The sequence below is a fragment of the Nannospalax galili genome, unplaced genomic scaffold (assembly GCF_000622305.1).
Source record: "Nannospalax galili isolate Female #2095 unplaced genomic scaffold, S.galili_v1.0 scaffold1118, whole genome shotgun sequence".
In the NCBI taxonomy this organism is placed as follows: Eukaryota; Metazoa; Chordata; class Mammalia; order Rodentia; family Spalacidae; genus Nannospalax; species Nannospalax galili.
This window is the reverse complement of record NW_008342011.1, coordinates 611,594-633,793: the sequence shown is the minus strand read 5'-3', so window position 1 is coordinate 633,793 and position 22,200 is coordinate 611,594. Positions and strand designations below refer to the sequence as shown.

General features: G+C 41.4%; 1 protein-coding gene across 1 annotated transcript in view; it reads left to right on the top strand.

Moving 5' to 3' along the window:
- The window catches only part of Macrod2 (mono-ADP ribosylhydrolase 2), a 2,130,377-nt gene that overhangs the window by 2,103,315 nt on the left and 4,862 nt on the right, over positions 1–22,200 (top strand). The window contains exons 15-16 of the mRNA XM_029565754.1: positions 150–227; positions 17,604–17,671. Coding sequence (XP_029421614.1) covers positions 150–227; positions 17,604–17,671 — 146 coding nt within the window. The remainder of the gene's footprint in view (positions 1–149; positions 228–17,603; positions 17,672–22,200) is intronic.

The following is a 22,200-nucleotide window of genomic DNA, read 5'->3' as shown; positions in this document are numbered from 1 at the left end:
CCACTACCTCCTCCTTTAACCTCCACAAAAGATGTTGGATCCTGGGAGTATTTTTAAATCTAAGAGGGCAATGGAGGGTGAGAGGATTCTCAACAGTCAAGCTATTCTAATTCTCTACTAACCAGGACCCTCTTCTTTCCTTCTTTCAGCTCAAGGAGAGGATGCACCTGCTATGTCTGTGAAAACTCAAGGTTCCAGTGACACAGAAAATGCTACAGGTCCTGATGGTAAGTCTCTGAGCTGCCTGGACTCAGACTGTGACTCTGTCACATTTTGTATGTAATCTAGGATTAAGGGAACTATCCGCTCTATGAATCAACATATTTGGTTAGAACAAAGTAAATTTCAAAAGCTAAATGCAAGTAGAAAACAATAAAAACGATGGAAGTCTTAAAAAATAAAAAATTAAAAAGAAAGGAAAAAATAACCTGACACCTTTAGGGCAGCACAGCACAAGCTTGGTTTAAAGGGGCCTAAGAATGGCAAGGTCACAGCCCTTCTAGCTCTTTGAAATGTCCCTTTCTCTCATCTCTAGTCACCCTCCTGTTCAATAGCACATCAGAACTCACTCCTGTCTTACTGTAACTCAGAACCCACTGACCAACATTTCCCCACTACTGTCCCCCTTCTTCTATGCTTGATCTCTGGTCATCACTATCTTACATTTAAGTTCCATGAGATCCAAATTTTTAAGATTCCAAATGTGAGTGACATGATGTAGTGCTTATCATTTTGCTCTTGGCTTGTTTCACTTAATATAATCTCTAGTCCCAAAAATGACAGGATTCATCTTTTCAGTGCTTGAGTAGTATTCCATTTCATATGTACAACGTTTTCTTTATCTTCTTATAAATTCATGGACACTTAACTTACTTCCATTTTATGGATAATGTGTTCCTGTGAACATGAAAGCACAGAAGTCTCTTCAACATACCGATTTTCTTCCTTTCAGATAGATACCGAGAAGTAGGATTCGTGGGCCATATGGTAGTTCTACTTTTTTAAAATGAAATTTCCATACTGTTTTCTATAATGGCCATACTATTTTACATTTACACCAGTAGTATTCAAGGATTCCAGAGAATCCTTGTTAACCCTTATCTTCAATGTTTTGATAATTACTATTCTTACTGAAGGAAGGTGATAGCTTTGTGGGGTTTTGGTTTGCACTTAATTGATGATTCATGGTATTGAAGACCTTTTCATGTTCTTATTGACCATTTTGACAAATGCCTACTTAGACTTATTGCCCATTTTGAAAGATTTCTTTATTTTACGTATATGTTTGAGTATCTACAGATATGTATGTGTACATACATATGGTGGCCTCTGGAGGCTGGAAGCAGGTGTTGAATCTCCTGGAAGTTTCAGACAGTTGTGAACCACCACATGGGTGCTGCAAACAGAAAGTGCTCTTAACCACCCAGCCATCTCCCTAGTCCCTTGTTGTCCGTTTCTTAATTAGGTTCCCTACTTCCTTGCTTTGTTTCTGTAGCTCCTTATAGTCTGGACATCAACACTTTGTCAATAGTAAGCTGCCTCTTCACTCTTGATCATTTCTTGTGCTGTGCAGGAGCCTTTCATTTGATGAAGTCCCATTGGATTACTTTTGCTTTTGTTTCCTGGATTTTTCTCTGCCAAAAATTCCTTGTTCTTGCCAATATCCTGAAATATTTCCCGCATTTTCCTCTAGTAGTTTCATAGTTTCTAGTCTGACATTTGAGTCTTTAATCTTCTTTCAGTTAATTTTTTGTGTCTGATGACATAGGGCTTGAGTTTTGCTCTTCCATGAATTGATATCCAATTTTCATAGCACCTTTTAATGAAGATGTGTCCTTTATAAGGATATGTCTTATACATATTCTTATACCTTCTAGGCTTTCCATTGTGTTTTCCATGTCTTTTTCAAAAAATATCCTATTATTTTTATTTTATGTGTATGAGTGTATTGCCTACATGTGTGTAAGTGCACCCATGTGTGTCATGCAGTGCCCACGGAGGTTATAAGAGGGTATTGGATCCCCCTGGAACTGGACAGTTGTTAGCCATCATGTGGGTACTGGGAATCGAGCCCAGGTCCTCTACAAGAGCAGCCAGTGCTCTTAACCACTGAGCCATCTCTCCAGCCCTCCCATGTCTTTTTTTATGCTTTGATTATAACAGTTTTCTAGCATGTTTTGACATTACCATAGTACCATATGCTTTGTTCTTTTTGTTTAAGATCACTTTGGCTATTGGGAATTTGGGGGGCTCAAAAAACCTATTAGAATTATTTTTTTTCTAGCTCTAGAAAATATTAAGATTTTGATTGAAACTAGATTGAATTTTTATCACTGTAGTACAGACATATTTTAGTGATATTGATTCTCCTAGCCTATGAACACAGAGTATCTTTTTTATATCCTCTTCAGTTTCTTTCATCAGTGTTTTCTAGTTTTCATTACAGAGGTCTTTCACCTCTTCAGTGAACTGGGATTGCTTTCTTGATTTCTAGTTAATTAGATAATCTAGTTAATCTAGATAATTCACTTTTAGCATGTAGCAATGCTACAGATTTTGGTATGATGGTTATATGGATTATACCTTTGCTGAATTTAGTTATTAGTTCTGCTAGTGGGGAGAGTTTGGGGCTTCCTACATATAAAATGACAGCATGTATAAATGCTAACAACTTTTCAAATTGAATTCCCTTTATTTCTCTGTCTGCCTGGCTTGCCCTGGCTATGATTTCCAGAACTATGTCAGAGGAAAGTAGGGACTCCTCTTCCAGGTACCAGACAGGAAGATGACAGCTTTTCTCATTCCAGATGCTGTCAACAGTTGGCTTATTATAATTGATCCTTATTATGTTTGTGTGCTGTTTACAGTTCACCCAGCATTTTTATCGTGAAGGAGCATTGACTTTTATCAGACACCTTGTTGGCACAGACTGTCATGATTCTATGGGTTTTGTCCCTCAACCTTGTGCTGTGTTGTACCAGATTTATTGATTGGCCTATGTCACTCTAGCATTACATCCCTAGAGATGATTCTCACCTGCCCTAGTGCATAATACCATGGTGCTGTTGGATTTGGTCCACTACTATTTTGTTTTCCTTAGGATTTTACATTTGTGTTTATTGCAGACATGGACCTGTAGTTTTCTTTCTGTCCTCTCCATGTTCTATGGAAGTGGGCAATGAAAACCACCAAAGAGGATCACTCTGTGTATGAGAAAAACAGTTTGAGAGGTAGCCCAGCAGTTTATCAATAAAAATAGCAACTAACAGAAGTAGGATAGATTTTATAGGAAGTTAGACACTTGGGTGATTTTCCATGAGGCTCTTGCCTGGGGGAGGGGATAGCATTGAATTGGAGGATGAAGGAAGTGTAATTTTACTGATAAGCAGGGAGTTTTAGGGAACCTGGTTTCTGCTGAAACCTGGTCTCTGCTGGGGGCATTTCCAAAACCCAGTTTCTGCAAGGGGGGTTTGCTGAGACTGGTTCCTGAGGAATGCTAAGTTTTGATTTTCCTTTTCCTGGTTGTGGAGCCTGTTGGCCTGACATTCTGGGAGGCTTGGCAACACTGCCACCATTTTGAGGACCTAACATTCCAGTCTTTTGTTGATTGGGGTGATGGTGGTCTCTTCTAGCTACTTCATGCTGAGCGGGGTCGACAAAGGGGTTGATAAGGCTGGAAATATTTTACAGGGTGGCAGTCAGGCATTGATAGGTGACTTGAGGGAATTCTGTCAGAAGCATTTGATTTACAGAGCAGCAGGTAAGTTTGCTGAGCCTCTCCTGGAAGAATCTGAAAAGACATGGGGTGATCATTAGTATGAGGAGAATAGATACTATGGGGGCAAGGGAAGCCCAAGGAGAGACTCCAGAACTCTATGCAGTCCCTATGGGACTGAGTCTCTGAGCAATCTCATTTAAGTTTTTTATCCTCTCTTCCACCTAGCCTGACTGACAAAATAACAGCATTCCTCATTAAGGAAGAGGCAGGTGCCTCTTTCTCTGCAGTCAGCAGGTCAGTGGCTCTCAGGTTTTGAAGGACATGATTGGTTTTGAAGTATTTGTAAGGCCAAGGTTGATTCACTGAGGGTGTCTTCTAGCTGGGTAGGAATCTGTTGAGACAAATGCATACTATGTCCCAGTCCCCCTGCAGCCACGCCCACAGCGGCCACTGAGATTGCTAAGCTTACTCCAATCATAACTGGGAGGAGTACAGCTTGCTGCATCCTGTGTGTGACCTGGAGAAGAGTGAGAAATTCTCCTTTTGTATGTAGGGTAAGTTGAGGAACCAGGAGGGTAGGGAAGCAAAGACCTAGAGTGGTTTGATTTATGCATCAATAGAGTTTAAATTGACACCCAAAGAGGACTCCCTTTGGGGATTGGAGGATCTTTGTAACGGAGACATTGGCATGGGTGGATGAAGGGCAAGGGGGAGGATATGTGTTACAGAAATAATCTCCTGGTACTCTTTGAGAGTATAGGGGTATTGGTGGGGCTGAAGGAGATGATATAGTTTCAAGATTACAGGGTTTAGAGATATGTTAGAAAGAGGAATTTCCGCTGCAAGGGGGCACAGGGGAAGCAAGAGGTTATGCTGAGGGACCCATTGGTACTCCATAGGTGCAAAGGAGTCCCAGAGATTCATTTAAGATAGTCATCCAAGAGATTCATTTAGGATAGTCATCTAAGATGAAGGAGTAAAGGAAAGGCCCCTGAGTTTGGAAATTTCTAATTCTAAACTGGCTGTTGACTGTCTGATGTTGTTACCCACTACAACATCCACAGGAGCAGAAGGTGCCTCTTCAAGAGACCTGAAGATTTTTCTTTCCTCTTCCATCCTTTGCAAGTGGCCATGCTACATATATGTAGCCTTCAACTCCCATGGCCTATCTGTTGTCCCAGGGTATCTAATAGTGAAGGTGACTAGCCAGCTATCCCAGATACCCACTGGCCGGGCCCTGTCCTTAGTTGTTGGGAGGAGATGCTGTATCCACTGTCAGAGTAACGGCATCATCGGCAACTCCATGAGGGACAGCCTCCATATTCTTTGGCCTCTCTACCGTAGGAATCTGTTTGTTCATGGACAAAGCATAAATACATAACTGGCCCCCGCTGCAGGCCAGCAGGATTACAACTATACAAGCAGGCCTCCTTGACATTAAAAGTGAGGTGGATATCAGAGCCACATCCTGAAGAGGGACAAAAGGTATAGTTAAGGAGTTCTGGGGGGTCCTTATCTTGTGCATAGACCTGGAATTTCCATGTCTGCCAGGCCAGGGAGGCAAGAAGGAAGGGCCACAGGAAAACCAAAAGGAACAGAAGGGGGGCCTGCATGTTAGGATTGAAGTTTGTCTTCAGGAATGATAGTTAGGTGATATTTAGTTTTAATGGCACTGGGGGGCAGTAGGAGTACTTATAGGGGTGGGGGAGGTATCTGGCAAGGGATCCGGTGAAGACTCTGGAACTTGTTTGGGGCTTGCTCGCTTGAGCTGTGACAGGTGAATCCAGGTGGTGAGTCCCTGTAGCTTGGCTGCTGTATGAGTGGTGAGAATGACCTGTCATTCATAATCACTGAGTGGGGCTGGTTCTACAGGTGGCAAGTTCCCCAGAAGAAAAGGGTGACCTAGTTTGAATGGGCTGAGAAATGAAGGGGCACAAGAAATGTGGCCTGAACACAAGTCAGGGCCAGAGGCAGAAGTTGAGTCCAAGGGAGATGAAGTTCAGAGGGTAGTTTTGAAAGGTGGGTCTTAGTAAGTCCATTAGCCCTTTCAATTTCCCTGAGGACTGAGGGCAGTAAGGGATATGGAAGTGCCATTGTACCCTCCAGGCTCTTCAGACTAACTGGGTGACTTTTGAGATAAATGCTGGGCCATTATCTGACTGGATAGACCTTGGAAGCTCAAACCTGGGTAGTATGTCAGATAAGAGAGGGGAGCAGATCATATCTGCCATCTCGGCTGTAGTAGGAAAAGCTTCCACCTATTCCCAAGAAAGTATCTACCATAGTAAGAAGGTACTTATATTTTTTGTTGGGAGGCATGTGTGTGAAGTCTATTTGCCAGTCCTCCCCCGGGAGATTGCCTCGAAACTGATGCAGATTGAAGAAGGGGGAAGTTGCAAAGCCCTTGTGGGGATGTTTGGGTGCATGTGGAGCATTCCTGGGTGATAGCCTTAATAAGGGAAGAAAGTGTGGGATGGAAAAAGGGAAGCTGGAGAAAGCAATAGAGGGGCCTAGACCCAATGTGAAAAGACTTATGAATAGCTGTTAAGGTTTTAGCCTGAGTGTCAGGGAGACACTATCCATCGTGTAAGAGGAATCGGCTCTTGGGACCCAGAATGGCTCCAATGGCTAGGAGAGACTGTGGTTGGGATTTAGAGTAAATAGTAGGTGTTATATTGGGTAGGGCAAAGAGGAGAATGAGGGAAGGTGGGTAAGGGTGCTGGCTAGCCTCTTTAGCAGTCTTGTCAGCAAAAGCATTGCCCGTAGCTATGCTGTTAGTGGGAGCTTGGTGGCCGCGGCAGTGGATAACTGCTGCTTGCTTAGGGAGATAGGAGGCTTTAAGCAACTTTAAGATGAGTGGCCCATCTATGAACCAAGTATAGTCAGGCTGTGATAGAGGGGAGATAGAAAGTCTTGGATTTTTATAGGTAAAGGTTTCAAGCGACTCTAAGAAGGAGTGGGTGAGAGTGGTAGCCTTAGGGAGAAGCGTAGCAGGGTTAAGAGGGTGGCATGAATCGAGGGAGATGTCAAGATTTTCTATAAAGGTGAAGTAGAAGAGTTGAAGCTTAGAGGGTGACAAGGTGGAGAGGCTCCTGTGGGAGAGGAAGTCTTTGAGTCTATCGGGGGAGAGAACAGAAAGAGGTCGCCCAAAAGTTAGCTTTGAAGATTCCTGAGCGACTAGGGAGGCTGCAGTGAGAGCTTGAAGACAGGGTTGTCATTCCCTGATTGTTGTATCCTGTTGCTTGGAAAGGTATAGACAGGTGTGAAGGTGGGTCCCTTCATCTGTCCCAGAATACCCAGGGCAATTCCCCATTCTTCATTAGTATAACAGGTGAAAGGCTAATCACAGTTAGGCAGAGCCAGAGCTGGGGCTTGTGGAAGTGCATCCGGAGGTGAGAGAAGGCAGGTGCAACGGGGGCGAGTGAGAAGAGCAAAGTTAGGGATCCAGGTCCAGAGGTTTCCAGCTAGCCCCAGAAAGGAAAGGACTTCCTCCTTAGTAGTTGGAGTTGTGAGAGACCTCACATACTGTTTGCGATCTAGAGTGAGTTCTCGACAGGTGGGAGATAACAGGAAGCCTAGGTATTTGACCTGAGAGACAGCTGTGCCTTGGCAGGGGAGACTCTGTCTCCCTTTTCTCCTAGGAAGTTAAGAAGCTGAACGGTGTGTTGTTGAGACAATGAAAGTGAGGGATTGCAAAGTAAGAGGTCATCAACACACTGAATCAAGAGGCTAGGAGACAGACAGTTCCAGGGAAAGGAGATTGGTAGCCAGGGTGTGGCCAAAGAAGTGAGGGCTGACCCTGAACCCTTGTGGGAGGACAGTCCAAGTAAACTGTGAGGCTATTCCTCTGTCAGGGTCCTCCCAGGTGAAGGCAAAGAGACCATGTGAGTCTGAATATAGAGGAATAGTAAAGAAGGCATCCTTGAGGTCGAGAACAGTGAAGTAGGTGGTAGAGGAAGGGATCTGGGAAAGGGGAGTATAAGGGTTTGGCACCACAGGGTGAATAGGGAGGACAGCTGCATTAATGCAAGATTGCCCTAGGGAGGAGGAATTTGGGAGACTGACCTACCTTGACAAGGCAAAGAGGGGCAGTTGACCTTCCAGTGTCCCATCTGTCCACAGTTAGGGTGGCAGGCAAGGTGTAGGGCAGTTTTTACCCAATGGCCAGTATGGCCACATTGGAAGCAAGCCCCAGATGGAGTCCATTGTTGTCCCATCTATTCTAGGGAGGCCTCAGGGATGATGCCAGAAGCTGGTATTTCTGTCTATCACAAGAGAACTTCTCCATCCTTTCCTGTTCCTCTCAGCCATTAAAGACCTTAGATGCCATATTCAGCAGATCTCTCTGAGGGCCATCATCTGTTCTCTTAAGCTTTTTCCTAATGTTTGGGGCTGATTGAAAGGTGAAGTGAGAATTAAGCAGCAGCATGCTTCTCTATCTGGGAGACGTCAGACATAAAGAAGGGGACATGAACACAGACAATTCTCTGGGCCCCACAAACATCCCTGAGAGGGTAGATCGTATCTGTGCAAGTGGCCAAGGGAAGGGAGAGGTTGAGGGGGGGAGTGAGGGTTGTGAAGGGAAGGGAAAGGAGGAGAGGAAGGGGAGGAAAGCAGAAGAGAAGGTGAACGGGGACAGCAGTTGATGAGGGAGATGAGGGGAGAGACAGAGAAGTGGAGAGGGGATGTGTAGGTTCTGGTATCTCTACAACACAGGAGGGGGAGTGGGGTACAAATGGGGACAGTGTTGAGGGTGCGGGGGAGGAGGCATCAGTGGAGCTGTGTCCCCGATGTCAAAGTCAAGAAGTGAGGAGACCTGAATTTCTGATTCTGGGGTGAAGTTTATCTTGGTCCTTATGAGAAGGCTCTGGTGGCACAGAAGGCACAGAGGGGAGGGCAGGAGTGAAGAGTCAAAAAGGATTGGACATAGGGGATCTTGGACCACTTGCCAGTGCAATGGCAGAAATTATCAAGATCCATAAGAATATGGAGTTTAAATGTGCCATTTTCTGGCCATTGAGATTAGTTATCAAGTTTATCCTGTGGCCAGACCATATTACAATAAAAAATGAGACAGCGGCGTTTAATGAAACCCTTGAGTCCTAAGGGAGAGTGAGATTTAAGACAAGCGAGAGGGGTAGCAGAATCTAGTTTTGAGTGAGAAGAACCCATGACTGGTCGGAAGGAGGAAGAGAGACGGCCTTGAATAAAAGGTGGAGGAGAAGGAGACCTAGAATGAGATTGATAGCAAGAAGGTACCCAGGAAAAATTTCTCACCTGAACCCCAAGAATTTGGACCTGTAGACAAAAGCCCTACCAAGAACAGAAACACAAGGCCAGAGGAGAGGATGGAAAGTGATGGGATCAGCCAGGGATCAGAAACTTTCTGCAGCAGGGTGAGGAGAAAGGGAGAAGGGGGAAGGAGAGAGAGAGGGAAAAGGGGGGAGGAGAGAGAGGAGGGAGGAGGGAAAGAGAGAGAGAGTAAGAGGGGACAGAGAGAGAGGGAGAGGAGGGGGGAGAGAGAGGGAGACGAGCAGGTGGTGGGGGGCACTTACCAAACTCTGTCCAAAGGCAAGCCGGACAGAGGAAAGCAGTTGAGAAGTTAAAGTTTTGGACCAGAAGCGGTGGATGGCAGGAGCCGGCCTGACGCAAAGATGATCCTTGTCACAGGAGTGTCCGATTCATCAGCTTGGTTCAGAAAAAGGGAGCTGGGTCATGAGGGTCCCAGCTGTTCCTTCCCCAGTTTCCCACACCATATATACTGAAGTGGGGCAATAAAAACCACCAAACAGGATCACTCTGTGAACAAGAAAAACAAGTTTGTTGACAAACTGCTGGGCTGTCTCCCAAAGATAGAGAAGTAGCAACTAACAGAAGAAGGACAGATTTTATAGAAAGTTAGAGGCTTGGGTGGCTTTCCATGAGCCTCTTGCCTGGAGGTGGGGGTGGGGGTGGGGGACTCCCATTGAGTTGGAGGACGAGGGAGCTGTAATTTTTACTGATAAGCAAGGAGTTTTCTGCTGAAATCTGGTCTCTGCTGGGGGAATTGCAAAACCTGATTTCTGCCAAGGGGGTTGCTGAGACTGGTTCCTGAGGAATGCTAAGTTTTGATTTTCCTCTTCCTGGTTGTAGAGCCTGTTGGCCTGACGTTCTGGGAGGCTTGGCAACACTGCCACCATTTTGAGGACGTAACACGTCACTCCATTCTTTGTGTATGTGTGGATGATTATCTGGTTATTGCATCAAGGTCATGTTGCCTTTATGAAATGAGCTTGGGAGACCATCTTCCCAGGAATTGATATTAGTTCTTTAGCAGCTGGCTTCACCAAAGACAAACCCAGTACTACCCAGGCCACCAGTGAAGATAAGTGGGTTAGTAACTGGACTTTTCTTTGATGCAAGATTTTTTATTGCTGACTCATTTTCTAATTCTTCATGATTCAGTCTTGGGACTATGAAGGCGTCTTGAAATTCATTTATTATAGATTAACATTTTTTTGGTATATAATTTTTAGGAACCTCTAATGACCTTTTGTATTTCTCTGGTATCAGTTGTAATGCTGCCCTTTAAAATCTCTGATTTTATTATTATTCTCTTTCCTTGATTTAGCTGAGTTCATCATTTTATCTTTCCAAAGACCATCTATTTGTTTTGCTGTATTTTGCATTATTTTATTAGTCTTGATTTAATTTATTTCTTCTCTGATTTTATTGTCTTCTTATCGATGTTGGATTTGGTTTGTCCCTGTTTCTTGATACTTGAGATTTGTCCAATTTTCGTTTTCATTTAATTGACGTTAGGATTGTTATAAACTTCCCATTTCAGCATTACATTTGTTGTATCTTACAGGTTTCGGTATGTTATCTACATTTGTATCTATTTCAATATATTTTAATCCTAGAACCACTAATTATTTAAATGCATACTTGATATAATTTTGAAATGTTTCCTATTAACTTCTAGTTTTGTTACATTGTGACCAGAAAAAAAAAATACTTGGTATGATTTCCATTTTTAAAAAGTTTTTGTTGGAGCTGGAGAGATGGCTCAGTAGTTAAGAGCACTAGCTGCTCTTGTAGAGGACCTGGGTTCAATTCCCAGCACCCACATGGTGTCTAACAACCATCTGTAACTCCAGCTCCAGGAGATCCTATGCCTTCTTCTGATCCCTGGAGGCATTGCATAACACAGGTGCGCTCGCATACATGCAATGAACATTCATACAAATAAAATAAAAATATTTTAAAAATGGCTTTGTGTGTGGCCTCTTATGCCATCTGTTCTGGAGAAGGTTCCATTTGAGGTGAAATAAAATGTGTTTGGCAGCTATTAGATTGGAAACGTCTAGAGATGTCTGTTAGACACTTCAGTCTAGGGTGCAATTTGACGCTGATGTTTGATTTTGATTTTCTGACTAGAGGATATTTCTATTGCTGAAAGTACAACATTAAAGTCCTCAGCTGTTCTATTGGAGTCTATTCACTTAGTGCTACTGAGATTTGCTTTAGGAATTTGGGAGCTCTGATACTGTGTGCAGATATATTTAGAAGTTTATTCTCTTGCTGAATTGACCTCTTTGTCATATAAAGTAACTGTGTCTTTTAATTAGAGAATTTGATGCATTTATAGTCACGGTAATTATCGCTTGGTAAGGTTTTACTTCAGCCATTATATCAGTTATTTCCTACCTTTCTTCACTTCCTTTCTGCCTTCCATTCTTAGAGGTTAAATGACTTATTCCACTACTGTGTTTTCATTCCTTGCCTAGTTTTGGTTTGTTCGTGAATTTTTGCTTTGTAGTTAACACAAAACTTACAAAAACCCTTTGAAATAATAACAGAATCATAAAGAACGTATACAATACAATAAAAATGTGTATGCTGATAAGAAAACTGTTCAGTTAGGGCGATACAGGCCTGTAATGCCAACATTTGGGAGGTAGAGACAGAAGACGGCAGTATAAAGAGGGATACGTAAGACAAGGGAGGGAGGGAGGAAGGAAGATGTAAAAGAAAAATAACACTTGCACTCTATTTCTTCCCCTATTTTGAGTTTTAGAGAATCCAATTATATCTACTTAATGTAGTTATTAATTTTTGAATCTTGTTATTAAAGATATGGATTGTCTGTATATCATGTTTATAGGATTCTAAAGTTACTTGTAACCAACTTTTTACTTACATGTTTTTCTTCTTACTAACAGCTTTTAATTTGAAGAGCTTTGTTTTGCATTTCTTGTAGAACACTTTCTCTGCTTTTGTTTGGTAATGTCTCTATCACTTCATTTCTTCAGTGCATAGTAGTTTTTCTCCCCTTATCAGTACTATAAAAATATGCAATTCAGGAGTCTTTTGACAGACCCACTGAAGGGGTACTCCAGTTGCCTCACCCCGTGTTCGTATTCAGCATGGAAGAAGCCAGGGTGGCCTGGATCCTGATTCCCTACTGGCAATTTGGGTAACCCCTTCAGAGGATGGTGTGATAAGAATAGGAGGTAGGAATTGGCTAGGCAGTTAGGGTCAAGAGCCCAAAGAAAAGTAGCCAGTTTCTTGGCTAAAAGTCAAAATGTCCCTGGGACTCTTAGCAACATACTCTGTTCCAAAGGCCAAAAATGTAAAAAGTATTTGGGAGCTTTTATCTAATCCTTAAAAGATTTTAGGGTTACCTCTTCAGAGGGGAGAATGTTAGAGTACCCCAAAGCCCCATAAAAATAAATAAATGAAGCCAGGCGTGGTGGCACACGCCTTTAATCCCACCTCTCAGGAGGCAGAGGCAGGCTGATGGTTGTGAGTTCAAGGCCAGCCTGGTCTACATAGTGAGTTCAGGTCACCTGGGACTACAGGGAGAACCTGTCTCAAAAAATAAAAAAATAAAAAATAAATAAATGAATGAAAGAAGAAAAAAAAAGAAAAAAGTTATGGGGAGATATGGGAGGTGTTGGGAGGGAGTCACCATGGATTTGATCAAAACACCTTATATGCATGTATGAAATTCTCAAAGTTTTTGTAAAAGTTAAAAAAAAAAATCCCATGCCACAAACTCTTTCCTGGCCTGTCTATTTTTGCTGAGAAGTCAGTTTTAGGTGACTTATGACACTTGTAAATATTTTTCTACTGTAGCCTTGAGAATCTATTATTTACCTTTAATCATGAGTTATGTTGGGATAGACTTGATTAAGTGAGGTTTGGCTGGTGACTTTTGGCCTTCCTATACCTGGATATTTGTACCTTTGTTGAGGAAAGACTTCTATTATTTCTTTGAATAACGTCTCTGTTCCTTTGGCAGCCTTAAAACTTCCTTGGACTCCAATTACCCAATTATTTGTTCTTTTAATGCTGTCCCAAAGTCTCCAATATCGTCCTTTTTCAATTGTGTTTTTCTAGGTAGCATACATTCCCTGTAATTGTTCTGTTTCACTGTCTACTGATGCCTTCTATTGTGGTTTTAATTTTGTTCAGTATATTTTTCAGCTCAGGAATTTGGTTGTTTTTTTTTAATTCCTCCTATCTTTGCTACATTTCTGTTTTCTTCAAGCTTCTTGACACTTGTTCCTTGAAACAAGAGTTTGAAGTCTTTGAGAGTTCTCCTATACTAGTTCCTACCCAGTCAGTTTCTCTTACCTTATTTTGACCATTAGGTGGAATCAAAATGCTTGATACCTGTTAGCATGTGGTGCCAGGTAGGCACTGAGAGAACAGTAAATATCTATCCAACTCCATTAGTTCCCATCTTCCTGGAATTCTAACAGGTCTGCTTCTTTTTACTATATCATCCATCCTCTATTTCAGTACTGGATGGCTTCCAGGTCAAAACCTGTGGGGACTCTGTTTCAGCATTAGATGGAGATCCAAGCCCAAATTTGTCCAAATGCATTCTTGATTTTACTGTTCATAAATAAATAGAATGTGTAGAAACACTGTGCCCTCTTCCCATAAGCCTGTCTCTGGCGTTGGGTAGGCCCAAATGCTTTATCCAGAGTTTCCAGATGGTATTGAGGTGCCAGTGTCAGGTTCTGCCTGACTTCTGACAGGTGCACTGTTGCTAGAATAGCCTCTAGCTCCTATGTCACGCTTGTGGCCACCAGTGCTGCCAAGTTGTGTTGTGCCATGAGTCCACAGTCTGCCAAGATCAGCACAACAGTGGGGCAGGTACAAGGCCCACAGTAATATGGTCATTTACTGGTGAAGTGGGCTTGTGGTGGAAGGCTGCTGCAACCAGCCCTAGGCAATGCTTGATGGATTAGAAGTCTAACAGCCATTGTCAGCTCCTGGTACTGGAGCTCCTCCAGAGGCTCTGTTAGTAGCCAACCCTGGGGATGGGAGCTATTAGGGCTGGTGAAACCTAAGTTCCAGGATGAAACCTAGTGCTTCCTAACATGTCCTATCCCCAGCAATGTGGTCTTCTAACCAAACTAGTTTGAGGTAGTGTTGGTCAAGGCAGTCCTCACTGATGCTAAGCCAAGGATCTACATAGTCAGGTACACCTTGGGCCACACTACAGTTGGTAGTGCTATAGGCCAAATCACAAGCCTACTGTGGTACAGTCTATCCCTGGTGACATGAAAAATGCTAGAACAGGGTTAACTGGTTTGTTAAAGCGATGTTGCCTGAGGTTGGAGATGAGTTTGACCCAGCTTAGAGACTGTCTCCACTACTTAAGTCTCATAGATGCAGACTTGCATAGTTGCAGAAAGACAACATGTGTGCCCTAGGCTGACAAGGCTGGACCTGTTCCTCAAGTACACAGGTCTCTACCTGATGTGAGATCTGGTCTAGAGACCATCTCTGAGTTCTGGCTTGCAAACTGGGTCTTCACTTTCTACAGGTCCTGGGTTATAGCTCAACAGGTTCAATTCCAGGGCCCAGACAAATCTGTGTGTGCTGGCTTTCATATATTTCTCTCTAGAAGGCCTTGTTCCCCACTCTCCTACCATAGAGTTAAGGAGGGACTGTGGAGGTGGTTAGTTGCCTGGCTTGATGTAGTTTAGTGATTCAGTTTTGGGTATTGGACTAGTAGGGCCATAGGGCTATGAATTTCACTGTGGCCAGCCTTGTTCTGGGTTTCAAGTTTAAGGCTTTCCCTTAATTATACCTCCCTCTCCCAAGCAAGCTTCACCCCTGTCTTCTGGTCTGCTTAGAGGGACTCTGCTGTACCTACTAGCTTCAGCCTGTCTTGTGTCTTTTCATCTTGTTACAATAAAAGCAGACACTATGGTCTCCCATCTGATCATTGAATTCTTATGACCCTAATTTCTGTGGGAACAGCTAACTGTTCCAGCTGTGTGTCTGTGAAGAGACACACATCAAACTTCTCATTCAGCCACCTTACTCCACCTTGATTCGAGTTTTGTTTTAGGTCAAGAAGAAAAAGTAAATTACTTTGCATTGATAATGATCTTGAAAATGATTCAGCTGGCCGTGGAAGTAGTATGGTGCCTCTAAATAAAGTTCCCCCCTCCACAGGCATGCTGTCACCTGCACTGCCTCACTGAATAACCCTTCTACAGTTTTACCCACAGGCATATATCATCTAGATATTCTAACCTGAGATCCATCCAGTAAAAATCCCAATGTGTTAGTGATGTTCAATAGAATGGAACCTGCTCCAGCCTGCCCATAGTGCTGTAGATATGGTTTCTTACCACTTCATAAAGCAGGTTCTGAGGAGTGTGAGGCCCATACACTGCTCCTCAAGTAACAGGAAAACAAATGTGTGAAATCCTGAATCTTTGTTTTTGGATAGCCATGAGGTGCAGTGGGGGAATCACAGGTTCTCAGAAATTCTTTCATATAGTTTAACGATATTCTCTCCCGGAGTTATCTGAGCATGGAATGCTGTTTATAGAACATTAATAAGTTCTGGAACAAGTGTCTTTTGACTGGAAAAAGGAACAGAATATGAATGCTTCCAGGAATTTTAAAAATATGTTATTATTTTTTATTTTATGTATATGTGTGCATTGCCTGCATGTAGGTAAGTATATCCATGTCATGCAATGCCCACGGAGGACAGATGAGGCCATCAGAGCCCCTGGAACTGGAGTTATGGACAGTTGTTAGCTGCCATGCTATATGGGTGCTGGGATTTGAACCAGGGTCTTCTTCTGTAAGAACGGCCAGTGTTCTTAACCACTGAGCCATCTCTCCAGCCCCATAAAAGCAAGTTTTTTTTGTTTTGTTTTCTTTTTTGTTTTTTAGTTTTTTTTGAGACAGGGTCTCCCTGTAGCCCCACCTGGAACTCACTATGTAGACCAGGCTAGCCTTGAACTCACAGACAACCACTTGCCTCCAGAGAGCTGGGATTAAAGGTGTGAGCCACCATACCTGGTACGCTTCCAGGAATTTAGCCCTGTAGAGTCAGTCCACTCTGAGAAGAGAACACTTACAAAAGTCTTGTGTGGCAGATAGAACTGTGGTGTATGAATGCTTTTCTTTAAACACAGTTGCTGCATCTGGCCAGTTTACAAATGGAGTTGGAAGTGAGCTCACAAATCACAGTAAACTAGAGTAATTTTCAGGTAAGAGCAGAGAGACCAGCTTTTAAAACTTACCTTGTGGGAGAGTGGTGAATGGAATGCCATCAGTAGCGTGGCTTTCTCAAGTGTCTTTGTGACGCAGAACCAGCATTTGCTGTTATTTTTCTCTGAGCTTTCATGTTCTGGAAAAGAAATTTAGACTTGTTTTGTGCAAATAAATGAAGACATCCAAATAAGAATAAACTGTAATAAGTGGTTATTAAAGTGAAGATGTCAGCTAGTATCCCTGTGCTTGGCAGACTCAAGGGCAGGACAGAGGGGTTGTACAGTTCGCAAAGCAGAAGGCATCTGGCATCCTGTGTTTGGAAGTGGACATGGAAAAGTTGGAGAATGCTAACTAGAAGTGGAGTGTCTGAGTGTCTGAGGTTACTTACTGGGTTAGGGAGTATAGTTAACTTTCCTTGTTTGTGGCCAAGTTGGAAGCTAGGAAAGCTGATGACCACTGACATAGGTCTTGGACATTTTGGACCAGAAGTTTTGCTTTGCTTGCAAAGGATTTAAGTCATAGTTTTACTGTTGTAAATTATCTGGTCATTGTGTTTGCTCTGTGTGTATGTGTGTGTGAGAGAGACACTAGGATATAACCCAGGACTTGTGCATTCAAGGCAAGTACTCTATTGAGGTATTTATTCCACTCCCCCATTGCCCATTTCTGTATTAAGTTTCTTAGCTTACAAATGCGGGCTTGGATGCTTTTTTAAAAATGTCAATCTCATTAAACTAGTTGACCCTTGGAAAATTCCAGAGTGACTGCTTTGAGCTACTTCTAGAGAAAAGCAGTAATTATACATCCTATTTTTATGCAAATGCTCACATAGAATGAGCACAGGCAACTAAAAGCACACATTTTTTTCATGGCTGTGGAATCTAGTTAAAGGTGCTGCTTTTCTGCCTCATGGCATCTATACTGCCATACCCAGTGGCAAATTTTCAGGGACTGTTTTGAATCTGAAATTGAAAATACCGCAAGCCAAACAGGTCTATTGACATTCCCACTTCTCTGCATGTCAACAATCTGCTTTGTTTTCTCTCTTTGTTTTCTTAGGTATCTATTAGGGTCTTTGACTTTATTTAAGCATGCTAATAAATACACTCAAACTACCAAACCATAGATTCTTGCACGAAATGGCAGCTCAGCTTCTACAGTTGGGAGAAGAGTCAATCCCGCCCTCCTTGGGAACCACTGTTGTATCTTGGTATAGGTGGGAACCAAGCTGTGAGTAAATGAAATAAAGAAAAGGTGTAAGACAGGAAATTGGGACGTTTCCATTTTAATGCATTTATGTAGCATTTAATGAATTTGGGTTTGATAATTATTTTATCTTTACTATTTCCTTTTCTGTTTCCAGTTGAAATGAATAGTCAGGTTGACAGTGTACATGACCCAACAGAGACTCAGCAAGAAGATTACCAATAGGTAAGGGTAATCCTATGGAGGGATTTTCAGGTGATGAACCAGCCGTAAGACATGGTTTGCAAATGGATTTCCCCTGGTTTCTTCAAGCCCCAGAGTGTGGCTTGAAAGTAGTTAAAAATCTATAAGCCAAATAACACTGTGTTAAGAGGAAAGATTCCTGTTTAAAGATGTCAAATTTCTAGGGATAAAGATTAGCCATTGCATGCTTAAATCACGGGGCACCTTGGATTTCCCTGCTTTGACAACAGGAAACATTTTTCTATTAGTCTTCCCCCTTGCCTCCTAGAGTGATCAAATTACTTCAACAACCCCAAGTTGATTCCAGAAACATTGTTTTTCCAGAAAATACTTGTTGCGTTGTATATTTGTTTTTAACCAGAACATTAAATCTTTACCTGGAAGAATATATAAAGGCATATAAATGTATGTTACAGGAAGGAAGTGCTTTAGTGTGAGCACATGATGCCACATTACAATGATGCCTGAATAAAAAAAGCCTGATTCTTTGTAAACATTTTAGCCAAGAGGGGACCCAAATTGCTGTGAGAGCCTTTCCTCTGAGTTTTCTTGGAAATGTGTTCTTGAACAAAGGCCTTCCCCTTTTTTATTAAAATGGTACATCCAGGGATGAAACGGGGAAGTAAAACTGGACCCTTATCTTACCAAAAGGATTTTGTTCTTTCCAACCTGTACTGACCTAGAACAGCACAGAAACAGATGTATTCAATTTAATCTCATATTGTTTGTAACACACAGGGATAATTATCATTGTTTTCAAAAATATCTTTTGCTCCAGCACCTGATATGTAAAACATACTCAGCCATGCGTTGTTTTTGGTCAGGGGAAAGGAAAGATCATAAAGGGATTAAGGATGTATGTTTTAGGATATGAGGCTTAGTAAGCTTGTTTTTCATCATAAACAAATAATCTTATGTTTTGAGATCATTTAATACTAACTTTTTCGTTGCAATGTTAGATCACAATCATTTGTCCAGAGCACGTCCACATTGTAAAAGTCATCCCCACCCCTTAGGTACCACACTGCTACCTGAGGACACAAGCATCTCCACAAAGATATGTTGAATTCAACAAATCTGAGGCAAGTCCCAGGAAAATGAAATACCTGGACCATACAAGAGCAATGAGTGATCTATTACCCTTTTCTGTGACTTGAGAGGGCTATGGAAAAGAATGAGAATAAAATCAGTCTCACTCTTAGGACTATCCAATCCTTGCCTAACCCATTCAACTAAATGTTTTTAAAAACACCACAGAACAATGAGACACAGTGACATGATGACCTCCTTCATTCCTGGGTCTTCTTGCTCTCTGCATCCTCCCAGAAGGCTACCTGGCACCAGACCTGAGCTCCAGCATCATGGCCAAATAAAGTCTGAGGCTGAGAGAGAACATACTACCCTTCTCATGATGATCTTAAACTTTACGTAACAGTAAACATAATTCATGTAATATGTGAATGACAAAATTACTAAAAATCTAGTTATATAAGCAGGGTATTATAAACATTTTTACCTTGTTCATGTACTTTAAAATGTTCTGCTAAGCTTCAGAAATTATATAGCTTAGAAGTTTCCATTAGAAAGTAATGAAGTGTGACTAAACTTGAACAATTTGCTCCTCAGTGTTTCCTGACCTTTTGTTCTTTAGTTGCCAACAAACTATAAATTCTGAATTTTTTTTCTTACATACTTAATATTTTCCTTGACCATAAACATGAATGAAAGCTTAAATACTTCCAATTCAGGATTATTTGATAAGTGTGCAACAGTGAGTTTCCAAACACAGGTGACAGAGATAGGATTGCTTCCTCTCTTACCTGCTGTTGAATAGTTCAAACATTGTTCATGGCAAGCATGCCACTGCTTTTTATGCATGCATACAGACCCTGAATATTATACTTTAAAATATAGGCCACAAAAAAGGTGAACTCAGACATCATCTACACTAAATCTTCCTGATAGAGATGACAAAACTTGTTGATTTACCTGATTTTACATGCTGAGTCACTGTTACCACACTGGTTCTCTGAACTACCTAATTGTAATGCATATTATATAATACAATGGGCCCTACATGGATTCACCAAACCATGAATTGAAAATATTCTTTTAAAAATGTTATCTATACTATAGAACATGTAGACTTTTCTTCTTGTTCCCCCCAAAATGCAGTATGGCAACTATAAAACTTTACATTAAATTGGGTTCTGGAGTAATCTAGAAATGATTTAGAAGTTAGGGACTGGAGAGATAACTCAGCAGTTAAGAGCACTTGCTGCTCTTGCAAAGGGCCCACATAGTACACTTATATACATGATGGTAAAATATTCATACCTATAAATTTAAAATAGTTGTATAGAAGAATGTGCAGAGTTTATATAAAAATACCACACTATTTTACACAAGGGACTTGAGGATACAAATATTTGATATCCTTCCATATATCTAGAGCCAATCTACCAGAGATACCAAATAATAATGTTTCAGTTCCATTCCCAAATCTTCAAGCCTGGTATACTTTATTAAAAGATTTTTGCATCACAGTCATAAATTAGGCTATGTTTTCTGTCATCCCTGCTATAGTTTATTTCCTCTCTATAGGAATTGGTTATTACTTAATTGCTTCAAACACATATAATATTTGGAACTTTTATTTTTATATTACTATTCCCAAGAAGGTAGGAGGAAAGTTACCTTGTACATAGTTGTTATTCACTGAACCTTAATTTAATGGGAATTGATACTAAAAACAGGGGTTATCAACTTAAGGTGCTCCCACATCTCCTTTAGGACTTGATTACAAAGTCAACATCATCTTCTGTTAGTTTATAGTATAAAATAGTATTGTCTCTTGTTACTTTTCAGTCATTCTGAAAAAAGTCAATGTGTAAGTATGGTAGGTTGGTTTGTGACTCGGGCTGGTGGAAAGGCAGAGGGTCGTGGCAGGGAGAGTTGGTAGCAAGGCTGCTCAACTCATGAGGCCAGAACTCAAAAAGAAAAAGACAAGAAAGGGCCCGAGTTCCAACAAAACCTCCAAGGGCACCCCTCAGTGATCATGTGTCTTCATTGCTCAATTTTACAAAATTTTCAAAGAACTCATTCCAATTTGTCTCAAAATATTCTATTATAAAAATGAAAGAGATGGAACCCAGTGAGGCCAGCATTTAAAAACCAGATCAGAAAACAGAAAGGAAGGGACGTTGTAGACCAATATCAATTTCCCTGATGAACAGCTGCAAATATTCTCAACAAAATCTTAGCAAATCAAAACAGTCATTCAGCATGATCAAGTTGATTTTATCCCAGAATGTTGCAACATATATATCAATCAATAAATGTAATACTTCAAATGAGTAGACTAGAAATAGAAATGGTCATTTTAATATATGCACGAAAATAATCTGATGGAATTCATCACTTCATCATAAAAATTCAGAAAGATCGCTCCTCAGTATAATAGAAAATACACATGGCAGACTATAGCAAATGGGAGGAAGCTGGAATTATTTCTCCAAATAGTGTATTATTTGGCACTCCTGTGACAAAATGCCAAGCAAAAACAACTTAAGGGAGAAGATGATGTTGACTCACAGTTTAGAGAGTACAGTTCATTGGGCTGGGGCAGCCTGGTCTGTGATGTTGGGAGCTTACAGTATGACATTCTCATATCCTGGAGCATCAGAATGCTAGACCAGAATTGGACATGAATACAACCTTCCAAGGCCTGCTTCTAGTGCCCTGCATCAGCCAGCTAAATAGTTCTGCGATGTCTCCAAACAGTACAACTCTCTGAAGACCAAGTGCTGAAACACATGAGGCCATGGTATACATTTCACATCCAAACCACTGCGAATCAGTAAGAACACAAATGTTCACTCTTACTAGCAACAGTACTAGAACTTTTGGAGAAAGCGACAGGCAAGAAATAAAGGCATAAAAATGGATAGGGACGTCAGCATGGTGGAACACGTCTTTAATCCCAGTACTTGCGAGGCAGAAGCAGGCAGATATATGTGAGATGGAGGCCAGTCTGGTCTACATAATGAGTTCCAGGTTGGGGCTACGGGAGACCCTGTATTTTAAAAAAAAATGTAAAGGGAAGAAATATGCTTATCCATGTTTTCAGATAATATGATCATATGGAGAAAAAAATCTTCAACTCTGACACTGTTAGACTAATAAGAAAATTCAGTAAAGAAGCAGTATGCAAGGTCAACATCAAACCCCATTGTTTTTGTACATCCACAATAACTTTGCCAAGAAAGAAAAGATGGAAATTAGGAAAGCAATCCTTCAAAATAACTAAAAGCAAAAATAAGTTATCAGGCATAAACTTAACCAAAGTAGTGAAGGACCTATCCAGAGAAAATTGTAAAACACTGATGAATGTAATCAAATACACACCTAAGACATTCCATGTTCGTGGATTAGAAGAACTAGAACTGTTAAACTATTTGTATTAGCAAACTATGATCTAGAAACTCAGTGTAATCCCTATCACAGTGCCG